This window comes from Cydia pomonella, chromosome 22, assembly GCF_033807575.1.
Source record: "Cydia pomonella isolate Wapato2018A chromosome 22, ilCydPomo1, whole genome shotgun sequence".
Taxonomy (NCBI): domain Eukaryota; kingdom Metazoa; phylum Arthropoda; class Insecta; order Lepidoptera; family Tortricidae; genus Cydia; species Cydia pomonella.
In genome coordinates, this window is record NC_084724.1 from 10,265,257 (window position 1) to 10,282,430 (window position 17,174).

General features: G+C 40.2%; 1 protein-coding gene across 1 annotated transcript; it reads right to left on the bottom strand.

Moving 5' to 3' along the window:
• Positions 1-3: 3 nt before the first annotated feature.
• LOC133530062 (facilitated trehalose transporter Tret1-like) lies at positions 4-16,246 on the bottom strand. The gene is made up of 7 exons (XM_061867879.1): positions 15,675-16,246; positions 3,854-4,080; positions 3,047-3,370; positions 2,793-2,925; positions 2,332-2,549; positions 1,400-1,594; positions 4-294 (listed from the first exon to the last, which is right to left on the bottom strand). Exons 1-7 carry the CDS (start codon positions 15,748-15,750, stop codon positions 76-78), a joined length of 1,392 nt encoding a protein of 463 aa, XP_061723863.1. The 5' UTR covers positions 15,751-16,246; the 3' UTR covers positions 4-75.
• Between the last annotated feature and the right edge of the window lie 928 nt (positions 16,247-17,174).

The window sequence follows — 17,174 nt, forward strand, 5'->3', positions numbered from 1 at the left end:
AGCTAAAGGGCTTTTATTCATATTTATTATAATATATTTACACATAAAAACCATTCGTCTGTACAAAATTACAAATTATTTATTTAGCATTTCTTCAATTTCCTCTCCACTCCTTCCTCTTGTTTCTGGCATCGATACCAGGACTAAAGCAGCACCGAAGAGGTTGACAGCCGCAAAGATGTAGAATGTAGTGTACATGCCACAGGCATTCGTGAGCGGGGCAAAGGCGGCCAGCTGGATGAAAGTCAGGAGCCACGATTGGGCCGTGACCATACTTAGAAGTTTGCCTCTAATCTGTGAATTAAGTTGTTGGTTAAATTTTATGCGAGTGAAAATCATGGAGTGCGCTCGTCATACCAGGTTAAGTTTTCATGGCAAGTGCTCCGTCAAGTTATGGAGCTTATAGTGATAAATATTATATATGCGTTTTTACTCCCAAGTTTGTGAAAGTTAGCGTCGTCAGAGTCTATGCTTGGCTACTCGTATTGCTGCTGTAGCGACTAATAATAGTAATTCGACTTCGAGTAATAAATTAAAAAAGTGGAAAAATAAACTGTCTTGGGTGGGACTTGAATCGCTACCCCAGTGCTCTGCCATCTGAGCTACCAAGACCCAGCGACCCAGTCGTGGCCAAGACAGTGAATTTTTCTTTTTTTTTCTAAGCTTAATAGCATCGTTCGCAGACGTTTCCGCTGGATGCAAAATTAATTTAGATAAGTAATAAATGTTTATTCCCTTATCCCTTTAGTAACGCCAAGGATTGGCACTGCCTCGAAGGAGGTGATTTCATAACATTTTTGTGAACCATCTACTTATCATAATTATTATTGGTGTTTGTGAGGCGGGTTGGAGGAGAGATCAGGTCTATAGGTGAATAATTTTTTTGTGATTTATTGCCATGGTTACGGTTAGTTGTACAGGGGAAGGACAAGTATTAAAATCCTATTTTTATGCTGTTTAAATTGCCAAACATGGATATTTGTGGTAATGATAAGTCAATTCCGTCATGTGCTAAGCATGTGGGAAGAACGAGATTTCTTCTAACAAATTGCAATTATTATATTGTCCATTGGATTGACATTAACGGGATAGCTATAAGACTGAATTTTGTAACTAAAAGGGGCATAATGAACTTACTTAGGGATTATTGCAACTTATATAGTTTCTTAATTTAGTCACTGATCACTCACAGTTCATCGATCATTAACAGTCTAAGGTAAGGTAACTTCTAGAAGACACAGAAGCTTAAAATTTTGAACACAAAAAATGTTATCCACCCTAGAACGAATTTGATTCTACACCTCACTTTCTGTCAGCAGCTCAGGGGCTTGAACCGCTCTGAGGTAATGTACAGTAGAGTACCACACATCAGGTTAAAGCTGAGAGTTGCACAACTCACCTGAATATTAAACAACTCCGTCATAAAGATATAAGGGACGGGCAGCACGCCAAATGCGTACACGAACATCGAAGCGACGATAGCCAGCAGCGGTACCCAGGCCGACGCGCTGAAGCCAAGGTGCTGTAGCAGCAGTACCGTCGCCAGACAGACTTGTGAGCAAACGGCCACGGTGAACGAGGAGCCCAGAATCACCTGGAGATAATAGAAATTGTTTGACATCTTGTCCAAGAATGAAAAGGATTTTGACGGAATTTTTAGTAGGTAAGTATATTTATTTTTGCATTTTTTTCTAGTATTATTTTTTCTGCTTTATATAGGACAACCAAGGTTTGATCACCATACATATGAAAGGTTAATAAAAAAAATCCGACTTCGCATAACAGTTGAATAAAGCCATTTTTATGGTTTTCATCAGCAGTTCCACTTAACCAAATGATGCTTTCTGAGTTCAAGTCACGTTCAAGTGTAGCAGTTTCTATAAAACTACCGAAATCGCTATAATTGCCTTTTGTGCCCAAAATTATAGAGTTTCCTCGATTCCTCCAGGAACCCATCATCAGATTCAGACATGAGTACAAACAATGAAACCAACTGTGCAATATACGTCCCTTATCTACCCTTGCACAATATATTTTTCCAAATTATTTCAGCTGTTTGCGATAAATCGGGGAACTTTTTTATGCAAACGAGTAGACGAATCGTCTGACGGTAAGCGATTACCGTCGCCCATTGACACCCGCAACACTAGAGGGGTTATAAGTGCACAATTTATATAAATTAAAACAAAAACCCCGACTAAAGAAACCTTTCGAAATTTTGAAGTCGGTTATAAACTCCGCTAACATCTAGATCGAACTAGAGCTGTAATTATTAAACTCAAATCTGAGAGCATAACGAAGATATAAGAGATTGCTGAGAAAATACTCTACCCGTCTGCCAATTCTCTCCATGACTATAATAGACACAGTGGACCCGATCATCATGATGGCCGGGAAACTGATGGAAAGTAGCTCAGCGTCCAACTGCGCCCCCGCAGCCCCCAGGATTGTGGATCCGTATGTCACCACAGCGAAGTTACCGCTAAAAGTCTGAACTGATACCATCAGCATTGCGATGATGTAGCCCTTGCGCCAAGCGCGGTTCTTCACTGAAATATTTCACTTTATTTTAGTTCTAAGTCCGTGTGGGTAATCGCTAATCAGAAAACAGACTTAAGGTACCAGTTTTAGGCCGAAAGGCGGATCTTTTTCTAAAACTAAAAACCCAAATACTACGCACCGTTTACGCAGCAAATCTGTGACAAAAACGCAAGGCATAAATCTCGCTACTGCGTATACGATGCGTTAAATACCGGTGTGGTCTTTAGAAATCTAAATGATGAGTGGCTTACTTATAACCATCATAGACAATGATGGTAATGTCTTGTAATATTCCTCTTCCTTCCGCATTGAGTCCACCTCTTTCTGGACGGAACTGTCGTTATGGTTGAGACCTCGTAGGCTTGCTATCACCTTCACTGCATCCTATAAATATAAAATAAAATATACCTACCTATAATATGTTCCAAAATTTAAAATCTAACATCTAAAGACATCACAACCAGCCAAAAACAGTTAGAAGCCGTTCACCAACCAAATGACTTACGTCAAATTTCCCGATCTTAACCAGGAACCCAGGAGATTCAGGACACATCATTATCAATAAACACGATAGGAACGGACCTCCAACTACTATGTACAAAACGGTATAATAGTCTAAATAAGCTCCCAAGACATACATGAGGAATATCCCCAGGTTATGAAAGTATATCAAAAGAGAGCCTAAAAGTCCTCTTATGTTGTCCTGGCTAATTTCTTTGGTGTACATGGGGATGACGTTGAAGCAACCCCCAGCCGCTATACCGCTGCATACCCGTGCTATGATGAGAGTGATAGTGTTTGGACAACATAGTTTGAGTAACCAGGATATCTGAAACAATATAATCTGCTTTTAAATTAAATACTATGCTGGGTTAAAGGGCGTATGGAATGTGGAAGTTGGTTCATTTCACTATCTTTTGAATGCCAGATGGCGAAGGAATATGCCATGACCCGGACGCCAGCCGATCGCGGTTATTTAAGCGAAATAGAACTTTACGGAGACCCGCGTAAGTCCCTACTGCAATGGCGACGCTGTCGGCTGTAGCTGACGTTGACGTCCTTGGCAAGACTCCGATGACGGTCACAGCCGAAAAGATGGTCAAAAGTTTAAACGGTTATAGTCAGTCAATCAAGATAGAAGGTAGACCTACAGGTATACCATTTCTAACGATCATCAAAATGATAGCGTATTTCCACGTGGCCGTGACAGAGCTTAAATATTCAGTTACTAGCAATTATTAAGCGTGGACATCTTTGAACAATTTAACACGTTCTGATTTATCTTACGATGTTCTGTTCTAAAAGAACTCACCGCGTGTGGAACTGTGACACACATTATCCCCGCTTTCCTACCATACTTGTCAGCTATGTAGGCGTACATCGGTACCCCTATCAGGGCACTAATGGGCATGAGGCTGGCCACTATACCCATACTATAGTCAGATAGCGGACCCGCTGGTGAGGCATTAGACTGCAGCACTTTTGTCATGGGCGAGATCCATCCGGCTTGCAAACCGTAGGTTAAAAGCGAGGAGTTTGCTGAAAGATACTCTTGGTTATTTATGATCGCCTGGTTCTTAGGATCCTTAAAAACATCTTTACTATTGTAAATGTACAATCTTGCAATTTTAGATTGTTTGATTTAAAAATATATCATTATCGTGGACGAAACGCTGCATGGTATAGTGAGGTAGGAGATAGGGTGAGAGGCTGTTTGTTTATGTGGATACAATTGAATGTAATATTCCTAAATATATCCAAAATTATTAGAATGATTTCGTGCGGTTTTCGTGTTTATACAATCGTGATATAATAGAGATCCTTTCAGTCGAGTACCGTGTTTAGGCCACGAAGCTCGCTGTCTGAATAATGAAGGTATGAGATTGAAAAGCCTGATTATATCACTATTGTACCTATACAATACTTTTTCTATGACTATCTAAAATAATACTTTTTCTACTCATTGCCTGTAATGGTTGAATTAAGATTTCGTATACCAAACTATAATTGCGTATTTTTCATGTATGGTCTCCCACTCGACTACAAGATTAATTTCGATAACCTGTTTACGATTGTATAATAGTATTTATATAATCGTGATATTATGATATAATAGAGAGGTTTTTAGTCGAGTATCGTGTTTAGGCAACGAAGCTTGTTGAGTTGCCTAAGTAAAGTATGAGATTGAAAAGCTAGATTATAACACTATTGTATGTATGAGAGAGTACTGAAAATGCAAAAGCAGGCTATAAGAGTGATCATGAACGTCGGATACAAAGACACATGCCGAGAATTTTTCAAAACCCTGAAAATCATGACGTCAGTGGCTCAATACATATTTGAAACTATTATGTTTGTTCGGGGGAATATACACATGTTTCGAAAGAAAGGAGCATCTGAGCGCCCAAATCGATATCCAAACGACCTCTGTTTAAGCCCCCACAAACTCGCTACTTATGTCAAAAAAAATGCCAGGAGTTATTGGTCGTAAACTGTATAACAAATTACCCCAACATCTCAAAAAAGAACCAAGACTGACAGTGTTTCGTGCTAAAGTGAAAAACCTATTATTAACCAAGACTTTGTATAACATTAATGAATTTAATGAAGTGTAAATGTTACAAATTATGACATGCATGCACTTTAGTTTAAAAATGCCTGACTAGTCGCACTTGTTAGTAGTATAGATATTATGTACATGATGTATATTTTAAATGTACCTATTACCATGTGTGATGAATAAACTATTATCTATCTATCTATCTATACAATACTTTTTCTACGAGTCATCTAAAATGATACTTTTTAACTATAATACCTAAATAATTAATGAAAATTGGAAAGTATCTCAGTAGACAAAAATGTAATACAAAAGACAAAAACGGGAAGTAACAGTCTACTAGGGCTAGACTCAAAAAAGTCAGATTTGCGAAATAAGTGTGATTTTTTAGATGGCGAATGTATGAGAATTATAAGGGGAGAATTCAAAGGGCTGGTGGGGTGTAACGGCACCACTTTTCAGCCTGGCAACATCGGGTTTCTAGAAGTCTAGCAGCACCATTATTTACAGGGATCAGGAAGTCATACTCTTGATGAGGATGAAATTCTCGCTTACGTGAAAAGCCTTTGCGGTGAGATGACTTGCTCAGTTGTAGAGTTGAAGACAAGAGGTGACTACCGTTCTTTTAAAATTGGCGTACCAGTGGCTTGTTCTACTAAATGTCTGTCTCCGGACGTGTGGCCAGTTAACGCTAGAGTCAAAGAGTGGTTTTTTTCGTAGAGCCACAGAAGCGTACCGACAGTAAATTAAGCCTCGGGAGAGCGGAACAGCGGAAGTCTAAACCTACCGTTCACGTTGTGTACCAAAATGTCAGAGGGCTGAACACCAAGCTGAGACACTTCCGGCAATCTCTCGCCAGTTGTGAAAATGACATAGTTGCCGTCACAGAAAGCTTTTTAACGGATTCTGTGGAAGACGCGGAAGCCGTATATACTAATTGGAAGCTACTTCGTCGGGACCGGGCAACGGGTTCCCGCGGTGGAGGGGTTCTGCTAGCTTGCAGGCCCGGTGTCACTATGAGAAGACGTCAAGACCTTGAGACATCTACAGGTGAAGATCTGTGGGCAACCGTTACAACAGAACAATCATCATTTCACATATGTGTTGTGTATATCCATCCGAGAGCCACCGATGAGATGTATATGCAGTGGTTTCATAAAGTGGAGTCTATAGTGACGTCTCTAAAGCAAACTATAATTATAGTAGGTGACCTAAACATCAATCCAACATATGCTTCACAAAATGTTCTTAACTACTATGCCTATTTCTTAGCTGTTTGTGGTCTGACAGAGATGAATGGTGTGCTGAATGCGTATCGTGGTAAACTAGATCTAGTGCTGGTGTCAGAACGTGTTAAAGTGTCCGTCTCTGAAATTACAGGAAGCGGTCTTGTCCCAAATCGCGACGCGTACCATCCTCCTTTGGATATCTTAATTTCCATTGACCGTACCTGTGAGAAGGCAAGGATTTCTACTAACCCCAGTAATATTAAATCACAACATGACTATAATTTTGCGAAGGGTAATTACGAGTGTCTTTACGAGTATTTAACCAAAGCGTCCTGGAACGAAGTGCTTCAAGCACATGACGTAGACGGGGCTGTTGAGGCATTTTATGGAATCATTTACTCTGCCTTTGACGTTGCGATCCCGAAAAAAGTACGTACAAGTTCGGTGTGTAGACAATATCCAGTATGGTTTAGTGCAGATATCATCAAAGATTTAAAACGCAAAGCAGATCTGCATAGGGAATGGAAAAAAAGTAAGGACGCCTCTGTTTATAGTTGTTATTCTACCTTACGTGCAAATATAAAGGACAGAATTTCTTGCGCTTATGATAATTATGTTAGTGGGCTAGAAGCAAGGATAAATGGCAATCCTCGTGCATTCTGGCAGCATATAGGCTCCTTAAAGGCAAAAGGCGGCTTTGAAGCTACTGTTCGGCACAATGGGAAGGACCACACTGGTCCAGAAGCTGCAAACGCCTTTGCTGACTTTTTTGCTAGTGTGTTTCTGTCCGAGGTGCCGCAACTTGACTATAAAGCTGTCAACAACCAAGACCAAAGTCGAACAGCTAATTATGTTCATATACCTGCAATTGAGCAGTGCGACGTAGATTCAGCCGTCAAAAGACTAAAACCCCGTTGTTCGATGGGTCCTGATAGCATCCCTGCATACGTGATCAAAGGTTGTAAGGACTGTTTAATTCCTCCCATTTGTCACATTTTTAATCTGTCATTGTCCATTGGACGGTATCCTGACTGTTGGAAAATCACTCGTGTCACTCCAATACCAAAATCCAGCGATGTATCTAATGTTGAGAACTACAGGCCTATTGCTATCCTATCAGTTTTAGCTAAACTATTTGAATCTGTCTTACATACATTGATAGGCTCGCAACTCTCACCCTTTTTATGCAATTCTCAACATGGCTTCAGAGCAAATAGGTCAATTGAATCCAACCTCCTCACGTTAGTTGACATAATATCGAGACATTTGGATGAGGGTCAGCAGGTTGATGTCCTCTATCTAGACTTTAAAAAGGCGTTCGATCGCGTTGACAACGACGTTCTGCTACACAAATTATGCCGTATTGGTTTCTCGCCTACACTCCTTAAGTTCTTTGCAAGTTACTTATGTGATAGGAAGCAATTTGTCAAACACGGAAGTTTCGTGTCTAAGGAATATCCAACGCGTTCGGGTGTTAGCCAGGGGTCGATCTTAGGTCCACTGTTATTTGGCATTATGATCAACGATCTTGAGGAAACAGTCGAGCATGCCAAGTGTCTACTCTACGCGGACGACCTGAAACTAATACTTGAAATAAAAAATATGACCGACTGTAAGAAGTTACAGGACGACATCGATTCTGTTCGTCAGTGGAGTACAACTAATAAGCTGCACTTCAATGTATCCAAGTGTTCTGTCATGACATTTAGTCGAGCAAAAAATCCGACACATGCTGACTACAAACTTGGGTCCAAGAGTATCTCTCGAGTCGTAACAGTCAAGGACTTAGGAGTTATCTTTGATGATCACCTGACTTTTCATGACCATATAAAAAAGTTAGCTGCTGAGTGCTTTAAAAGGCTCGGATTTGTTATCAGGAGTTCACGTGACTTCCGAAATCCAAGCGTAATTAGGCTCCTGTATACATCACTGGTTCGTAGCAAACTCGAGTCTGCGGCAGTCGTTTGGAACCCTCATGAGAGTACTTATGCACTGCTTCTGGAGAGAGTACAAAAAGCATTTTTAAGGTGCCTGTATAAAAAACTGCATGGGTACTATCCCTATCTGTTCAGACACAGTAAAGCACCGCGCACCTACGGCAAGCAGCACCGTGTCGACACCGTGTTCTGCATAGGATGCGCCCCGCCACTCGTCATACAGACGCTATCCGATCGCGGTCAAGCAAACACACATAGATACGATTTTTTGTATTATTTCTAAAAACGTTAATTAAAATAATTGTAGCATTAAAAAAGGTGTTAAATTTATTGAAGAGCTCCTGGAAGAATATACATAAATTTTTGGCGACCGTAAACATGACATTGCGCGGAGGCGCAATACCTAAAGACGACATAACCTGCAACCACGAGGTCCACGAAGAGGAGGCGTGAGGTGGAAGCAAAGCGGACTCCTGCCTGCTGGTCTACATATTTCAGGGGAGTGCCCGTTCCTTAATTTCCACTTATTCCAATTCCTTTCCACAGAAACACTCAACTGGGCAAGTACCGTTGAGGTTGCATATGACACGTGCACGTGGCCACTTAGGCATAAAAGTAGTTTAATTCTAAAGTGCGTCTCATTTCATTTATATTTCAATTAAATTTAGCGTTCCCTTCTTTAAATATTTAATTCAGATATTAAATTTAGTGAAAATTTACCCTTTTTTGTGCAAAAGTAAGACATCTAAGTAAAAGATCGAACCCCTTTAATTACTTATAGCCATTTAGCTATCAATTAAAGTAAATTTGCATTGTAGTTGCATAGGTACTTATTGCACTCGCCGACTATTCCAGATTTTGCGTAAACAAGTCGAGCGGCCGGGCTGTTGCCACGCGGAGAACAAAAGATCACGCATCGGCCACTCCATCGGCGTGATTGCACATTTTTAAGACTATCAACGCTGCACGGGTTTGAATCTGAACTGCAAGGTTTGCCGGATTATACGGTATTTATAACATTTTATTACTAATTGTTCATTAGAATGTCTGAAACAGAGTTAAAAGACTTATTAAAAAAGCGTAGTGTAATTAAGGGTAAAGTAACTGTGTTTAAAAATAAATATGTGGAATTTGAGAGCAAAACAGATATTACTTCCAGTCAAGTTAATGAGCTAGCATTGCGGTTGGGCAGATTTGAAATTGTTTTCAATAATTTTGATGACTTGCGGGAAAAGATAGAATCGATAACCAGCGATAGTGAGCAGCTGAAAGAAAATATACAGATTGAAAACGATTTCTTCGACCTGATTAATTGCGCGCAGGAATTTATAGACATGCACAAACAAAGGTTTACTGATGCTGACGATGGGAGTGTTAGTAGCCGAAATTCAAACCAGCAAATTAATATTAAACTGCCCCAAATTAAGCTGCCGTCTTTCGATGGAAATTATGGCAAATGGCTTGAATTTCGTGATACTTTTACGTCTATTGTGCATAATAATAGTTCTTTGAATGAAATAAATAAGTTTTACTATCTGCGCACCTCCCTAGAGGGCAGCGCCGCGCTTGTAATTAAATCGTTAGAAATATCTGCCGCCAACTATGCTGTCGCTTGGAGTTTACTGTGTGATAGATACGACAACAAGCGTCAGCTGGTTCATAACCATTTGCAATCCTTATTCCGCATAGAGGCATTGACAAGAGAGTCAGATAAGTGTTTGCGTAACTTAATTGATAATGTAACAAAAAATTTACGAGCGCTCGAGAGCCTCGGCGAGAAGGTAGATTGCTGGGATACGCTTATTGTTTTTCTTTGCTCCTCCAAGCTTGACCCGATCACATTAAGAAAATGGGAGGAAAAAAGAAACAGTTTAGAAGACTCGCCGAAGCTATCTGAGTTCACTGACTTTCTTCGTAGCAGGGCCGACATACTGGAGTCATTGGCTCGAAGCGGCAGTAACTTTGAAAGGTCTGAAAAACAGCCTCAAAAGAAATTAGATAAAATTCAAAAAACATTTGTCGCCGCCGCTTCGCACCCAACGACAACCAGCTCGCATCAATCATCGTGCTTGATATGCAAAGGTGACCACCGCATTTATACGTGTAATAAATTTCTCGAAATGACACCAGAAGTGAGAGCTGACGAAATATATAAATTAAAGGTATGTCCCGTCTGTTTTCGAGGTGGTCATCGCGCATTTCAATGCCGAGCGAATCCATGTAAAGTATGTGGACGTAAACATAATTCGTTATTACATCGAACGTATGTACCAAACAATGCGCAGGTACCTACTACCTCGCAGGCTAGTACTGCACAAACAGGTGACAGTCAAGTCAAAAATGCATTTCCGATCTCATTCTGTTCGTCGGCCGCAACACAGGTGTTGTTATCAACGGCCATGGTAGATATTGTAAACAAAAATAATCAATGCCATCGCGTACGTACGTTACTCGATTGTGGAAGTGAATCTTCTTTTATAAAAAAGTCATTACAGGAAAAATTAAATCTTCCTATTATTGAATATGAGACTGAGGTCTTTGGCCTTAATAAATTATCTTTTACAACGTTGCGACGGTGCACAATAGAAGTGCAATCCAGGGATATGTTAATGAAAATACCTATAAATTGCTTCGTAGTCGACGATATAGGCAACGAATTCCCGGAAAACGAGGTCGATATTTCGTCATTAAAGATACCTAAAAACGTAGGATTAGCCGATGAGACATTTTATTGTCCCTCTGAAGTAGAATTGTTACTAGGGGGCGAAGTTTTTTGGGGTCTTCTTATACAAGAACAAATAAAGCTAGGAAAAAATAAACCGTTCTTACAGAACTCGCAGTTCGGATGGCTTGTTGTCGGCCCAACCACTTATATCTCAAATAAAAATAATAATGGGCTAGGCAATAAAGTTCATTGTAACTTTAGCCACGAAATCAGCGTCCAGTTAAGGAAGTTCTGGGAACTGGAAGAGCTGCCACAGCAGGAGAAGTGGACAGCCGAAGAAGAAGCATGCGAAGCTCATTTCGTTGAAAATACCTACCAATTGCCTGAAGGCAGGTTTTGCGTGAGTTTGCCTCTAAAAGATTCACCTGAGAAATTAGGTGACTCCTTTCATATTGCTCAAAAACGATTGCATTATTTAGAAAAACGATTTGAAAGGCAACCTCACATAAAACAACAATATTGCGATTTTATCCGCGAATATCAAGATTTAGGGCACCTTACGCCAATAGAAAAACCGGAGGTGGCCAATTATCTTGCCCACCACCCAATTTTACGTGAAAAATCGTCCACGACACGTTGTCGTGTCGTCTTTGACGCGTCAGCAAAGACATCGTCTGGTCTTTCGTTGAACGACCTCTTAATGGTTGGGCCAACAATACAGGATGACATTTTTTCAATTCTCACTCGTTTTCGTCAACATGAATATGTTTTGATCGGAGATATTGAAAAAATGTATCGCCAAATTCTAGTAAACGAAAATGATAGATATTTACAGGTAATTTTATGGCGCGAAAATACTACGGAACCCATTAAATACCTGCGCCTCGATACCGTTACCTACGGTATGTCGTCATCGCCCCATTTAAGCATAAGATGTTTATACGAAATTGCTAAGACTTGTGATGACCCACTAATAAAAGCTATAATTGAGAGAGATATGTATGTAGATGACTTAGTTACGGGATCAGATAATCCTGATAATTTAAAATATATTCTAACATCGGTCTCACAAACTTTAGCAAAGGCGCAGATGAATTTACGAAAAATAAAATCTAATTGCATTCAACTCTTTCAAGATAAGGAAAACTTTAACGAACAAACGAATGTCGACTTTAATGACGAGTGTTCTACGCTCGGAATTCGTTGGAACCCAGCGGCGGATAAGTTGTTAATTAGCTGCTCGAAGGGCGTTAAAGATGTAAACAAAGCTGATACCAAGTGTACAAAACGTACTATCTTATCCACGATTGCGAGCATATTCGACCCTTTGGGTCTGTTGAGTGTTTGTACGATTACATTTAAAATACTTTTAAAGAATATCTGGACATTGCACTTGGAATGGGACGATGAAGTACCGTCAGATATAAAGCAAACGTGGAATAAGATCGTGCGCGGATTAAATATTTTAAGTTCATTCCAAGTTGATCGTTATGTATTGCAACCTAAGGCTGAAAATATTGAGTTGCATTTTTTCTCGGATGCTTCCTTATTAGCCTACGCCGCGTGCGCATATCTTCGCTCGATAAGCGATAAGGGAGTAGTAGTTCGGTTGCTCTGTGCTAAGGCCAAGGTCATGCCTACTCGGCCAGCTGTTAGTATACCACGTGCGGAGCTACTGGGCGCATTGTTAGCTAGCCGACTGTACGATAAAATAAGGAAGTCATTGCGCCAGAATATTGATAAAGTGTATTTTTGGGTAGATTCGAAAATCGTACTTTCGTGGTTAAATATTTACAAATCAAATAAAATGCAACTCAAGACATTTGTATTACATCGCGTGTCTGAGATAACGGAATTATCTCGCGGTGCTCACTGGAACTATGTTCCGTCTGGTCAAAACGCAGCTGATGCGGCTAGTCGCGGGTTATTGCCCGATCAGCTGACGTCTGACGGCATGTGGTTTCAAGGGCCACCTTTTCTAAAGTGTAGCGAAACTGACTGGCCTTCTCAAGACAATTCAATTGAATTGAATTCAAATATACCGGAAGTTAAATCCACTGTTAAAGCAATGAGCGCGAGCTTGAGGACAAATGCGTCACTGGATTTCATTAAAATAGAAAACTTTTCGAATTTTAATCGCTTGAAAAGGTCGGTCGCGTACATTTTACGATTTATAAATAATTGTAAACAGCCTAAGAATAAAATTCAAGGGCCACTAAATGTTTCAGAATTACATGCGGCTGAAACTAAACTTGTAAAATATTCGCAAGAAAATTCATTTCCTGACGAATTAAATTTATTAAAAAACAATTTACCAATAAGCAAAAGGTCAAAGTTATTGTCCTTAAACCCATTCATAAATGAAGACGGTGTTATGCGAGTTGGCGGCAGATTGTCCAACTCGGATTATATATATGATAAAAAACATCCGATTATTCTAGACGGTAAACATTACCTTAGTAAGTTAATATATGGACATTTTCATAGACAATTGAAACATACTGGGCCACAGCTGCTGCACTCAAGCGTTCGCGAAGAATATTGGATAATAGGCGGACGATTGTTAGCGCGTAAAACTTATCAAACGTGTATAACTTGCAAGCGCTTGCGAGGAGCAGTTGCGACTCAACTTATGGGAAACCTGCCAGCTCAGCGCGTGACGCCAGGTTACCCATTTCAGTCCACGGCCATTGATTATGCTGGTCCGTTCTTAATTTTAAGTAAAAAAGGGCGTGGAGCCCAATTAATAAAATCATTTTTGTGCATAATGTGCTGTCTGAGAACAAAGGCCGTTCACCTTGAACTCGCCAGTGATCTCAGTACGCAAAGTTTCATTTTGGCTCTTAAGCGGTTTATTGCCAGGAGAGGAAAGCCTTACGAGATTTTTTCGGACAACGGCCGAAACTTTCTGGGGGCTAGTAACGAAATAGGCCAAGTTATTCATAGCTCTTGTAACTCTGTCTCAGAAACGTTTGCTAATGAACACATTCAGTTCAGATTCGCGCCCGCGTATTCGCCTAATTTCTCTGGCTTAATAGAAGCCGCAGTCAAATCCGCGAAATATCATATTAAAAGAATAATTGGCAACATGCACTTCACATATGTAGAACTGGAAACGATTTTTGTCCAAGTTGAGTCGATTCTAAATAGTCGACCTTTATGTCCCCTATCATCCGATCCTCACGACCTGTCCCCATTGTCCCCAGGGCACTTCCTGATCGGACGAGCATTGACTTCGCTACCTGCACCGAACCTCGAGGAAGCCAAACCGAGCCAGTTGCACCGATACGCACGGATGGAGCAAGTGCGCCAACACTTTTGGGCCAGATGGAGCCAGGAGTATGTCAGTTTACTGCAGCAGCGTACCAAATGGCGCTCGCGACAGCCTAACCTCCAGCCGGGTCAGCTCGTCCTGGTGAAGCAACCCCACGGCCCGCCGTTGACGTGGCCGCTCGGCCGCATCGAAAAGCTACACAAAGGCTCTGATGGACTATGCCGCGTTGTAGACGTAAGAACACGAAAGGGCCTAGTTCGACGTGGCATTTCCTGCATATGCCCTTTGCTGACGGACGGAGAGGATACTGACGAACAACACTGTTGAAAGCAGGAGCTTTCAAGGCCCGGGAGCATGTTCAGACACAGTAAAGCACCGCGCACCTACGGCAAGCAGCACCGTGTCGACACCGTGTTCTGCATAGGATGCGCCCCGCCACTCGTCATACAGACGCTATCCGATCGCGGTCAAGCAAACACACATAGATACGATTTTTTGTATTATTTCTAAAAACGTTAATTAAAATAATTGTAGCATTAAAAAAGGTGTTAAATTTATTGAAGAGCTCCTGGAAGAATATACACTATCTATACCCTACTAAGTTCTTGCTTGGATCACTTGGCTTCAACTCTCTGGAAGTAAGGCGTAATTACAAGTTTTTGACACATATGTGTAGCATATTGAGGGGAAAAAGTGACTGTCCCGACTTGGTGTCAAGACTTGTAAGGCTTTCGGTACCGTTCGTGCCAAAGAACCAGCTCAGGCCGCGGTGCTCTAGTCTTTTAGCCGTTCCTCTTGCGCGTACAGTTTCGTGCAGAAACTCTCCAATTCTTCGAGCCCTCAGGACAATTAACGCGTTCTTGTCATCAGCCCCTGACTGCGATGTGTTTGCTAGCAGATGGGTAAATGTATGTCGTGAATGTTTGAAATACTGTGAGATGATGGATGAATGATTTGTTTTCTATTGTTTATTGTATTGTTTGACATGAAATTGTATAATTGCATATTTTAAACCACTTGACATATTTTTAATTTATAATATTTGCATGACTTAATTGTAGTTCAATAATTATGTACTATTTTGCATGTATACATTTGCCAGCGCTTTGGTGCGAACTGTAATGCTGTGTAAATATATCGTAATAATAATAAATAAAAAATACTCTTCTTCTTCTTCCATCCTGTTACCTCCTGCTGGGGTGTAGGGCTCGAACTATTTTCTTCCATTGACTCCGGTCCTGGGCAGCTTGGGTAACCTCCTCCCACCCCATCCCCAATACACAATACATATACAATAGAAGTCATACTGCGGTCTAATAATTATGCGTAAGACAAAGTTCTAGAGATCCTGGTCTATATTGTACACAAAGTAGATGTTATTACTGTTTATTTACTTCCAAGCATTGTATCTCTTCGATTCGCACAAATGTTAAGTCTAAAATAATAGTGTTTTAAAAGATTTGCTTACCGATGATTGCCACAATCCATTGGACGTATGTGTGTCCTTTCCTCTCTTCAGGTTGTGGTTTCATTTTGAATTCCATTTTCCACTATTTGTTATGATTTTTTACGTGACACTATAAATACTAAATTATTAATACAGCGGTTTATTTTTGTTTCGTTGGTCAGTCAATCAGTTACTTAGCCAGGACATACTCTTTTACTTAGTATTACTATAACTATATTTACTATAACTATTATTTAGTGTTTCACACCTTTTATAATGTCGTGCTCCACGTGTTTTTTTCGCATTATATCAAGCTTTTCTAGTTTCAGGGTTGCTAAATGCAACATCTGAATATTATTTGGCATTGTACTTTTACTTATTACTGTTTTTTCATGTACGAATGTATGCTTATTTCTAGCCAATCTGTCCTATCGTTACTTATTCAGTTGCATTATTGCAGTATGCTCATGAAAGAAGAAAGTTTTAACTTTTAAATACGTATGTATACTATGTATAGAAGACCTAGCAACTAGCGTACTTGGATACCGACGATGCTTTTAACGTTCATGATCGTTTTGGGAATGGTTCAAGTTTAGTATTTTTTTTACATATTCTCCATAGAATTGAACCTTAACCTTCTTCCTACCTTCTTGGTATTGGAATTGTTTAAAGTAGATTTAGTCCTCTTAAATTGCTGTGCCCTTGCAGGGCGTCACATGTACTTCTACACTTTCTGTTCCATCTTATGTGATTTGTGATATGCAATAAAGATTTGACTTTGAATGTTAATTCGTCTTCTTCGTCCTCGCATTGTCCCGGCATATTGCCACGGCTCATGTAAGCCTGGGATCCGCTTGACAACGAATCCCAAGATTTGGTGTAGACACTAGTTTTTACGAACGCGGCTGCCATCTGACCTCCCAACCCAGAGGGTAAAACTAGATCTTGTTGGGATTAGTCCAGTTTCCTCACGATGTTTTCCTCCACCGAAAAGCGACTGGTAAATATCAAATGATATTTCGTACATAAGTTCCGAAAAACTGATTGGTACGAGCCGGGGTTTGAACACGCGACCTCCGGATTGCAATTGCAAGTCGCACGTTCTTACCGCTAGGCCAACAGCGCTTCCAGAGAGTTAGGTAGTTCTTGTTCCAATTAAACTAAAATTTTGAAAGGTCTGTCCAATGTTTTAAACAAGTTCTTTCTATCAATTGGCGGAATATATTTCTTTTTTTGTAAAATTAACACCCCTATTGTGATAGACATTCGCAAATATGAAATTAGATAGCACATTAACAGAAAGTAAAATATTGCCGCCGATAGTGTCGTTGGGAAAATAAAATGTTTACTCAATGTCATGGTTGTGATTTCTACCCACGTAACGTGATAATATTTATTTTATTCTTATTTAACATTACAAGAGTACACAATATCTTTCATTGTTGTACCTAACGTAGGGCGAAGCCAAGGTGACAACCAGACAAACGCAAATGAGTAAATAATGTATGGAAATAACCATGC